The 427-nt window shown below is 56.9% G+C and overlaps 1 protein-coding gene across 1 annotated transcript in view; it reads left to right on the top strand.

Annotated features, from left to right (window-relative positions):
* EMH_0070420 (uncharacterized protein) overlaps nucleotides 1-427 on the top strand; it is a gene marked incomplete at both ends in the record, with an annotated part of 1,013 nt that overhangs the window by 192 nt on the left and 394 nt on the right. Inside the window, one exon of the mRNA XM_013498971.1 lies at nucleotides 3-234. Within this exon, the coding sequence (XP_013354425.1) occupies nucleotides 3-234 (232 nt within the window). The remainder of the gene's footprint in view (nucleotides 1-2; nucleotides 235-427) is intronic.

The following is a 427-nucleotide window of genomic DNA, read 5'->3' as shown; positions in this document are numbered from 1 at the left end:
GTAGATGCATTTGTTCTCTGGTTCGACGTCACCTTTCCTGGCTATCCTCCTGCTGCTGCTGCTGCTGCTGGTGATGGTGGTGATGGTGATGGTTCTGCTGCTGCAGCAGAGAGCAGCAGCAGTTTCGTTAGGATTGAGGAAGCAGCAGCAGCAGCACGAGCCGAAGCAGCAGCAGCAGCAGCAGCAGCAGGGGTCCCCCCACCCCCCCATATAACCCTCAACAGCAGAGAAGCAGTAACCCTAGACACTAGCCCGTTTGCTGCTCCTACACACTGGCAGCAGCAGCTGCTGCTGCTGCAGCAGCAGCTGCATGCGCCAAAAGGCATGCAGCTAACTGTTGATCTGCTGCTGCAGCAAGACAGCAGCAACCCAAGATTCTATCACATCTCTGTGCAGGTCGTTGACGCCACCATGCCTGACGAAGAGC

This window comes from Eimeria mitis, genomic scaffold, assembly GCF_000499745.2.
Source record: "Eimeria mitis Houghton genomic scaffold, Emh_scaff3877, whole genome shotgun sequence".
Taxonomy (NCBI): domain Eukaryota; phylum Apicomplexa; class Conoidasida; order Eucoccidiorida; family Eimeriidae; genus Eimeria; species Eimeria mitis.
The sequence above is the reverse complement of the archived record's forward strand: the minus strand, read 5'-3'. Positions and strand labels throughout refer to the sequence as shown.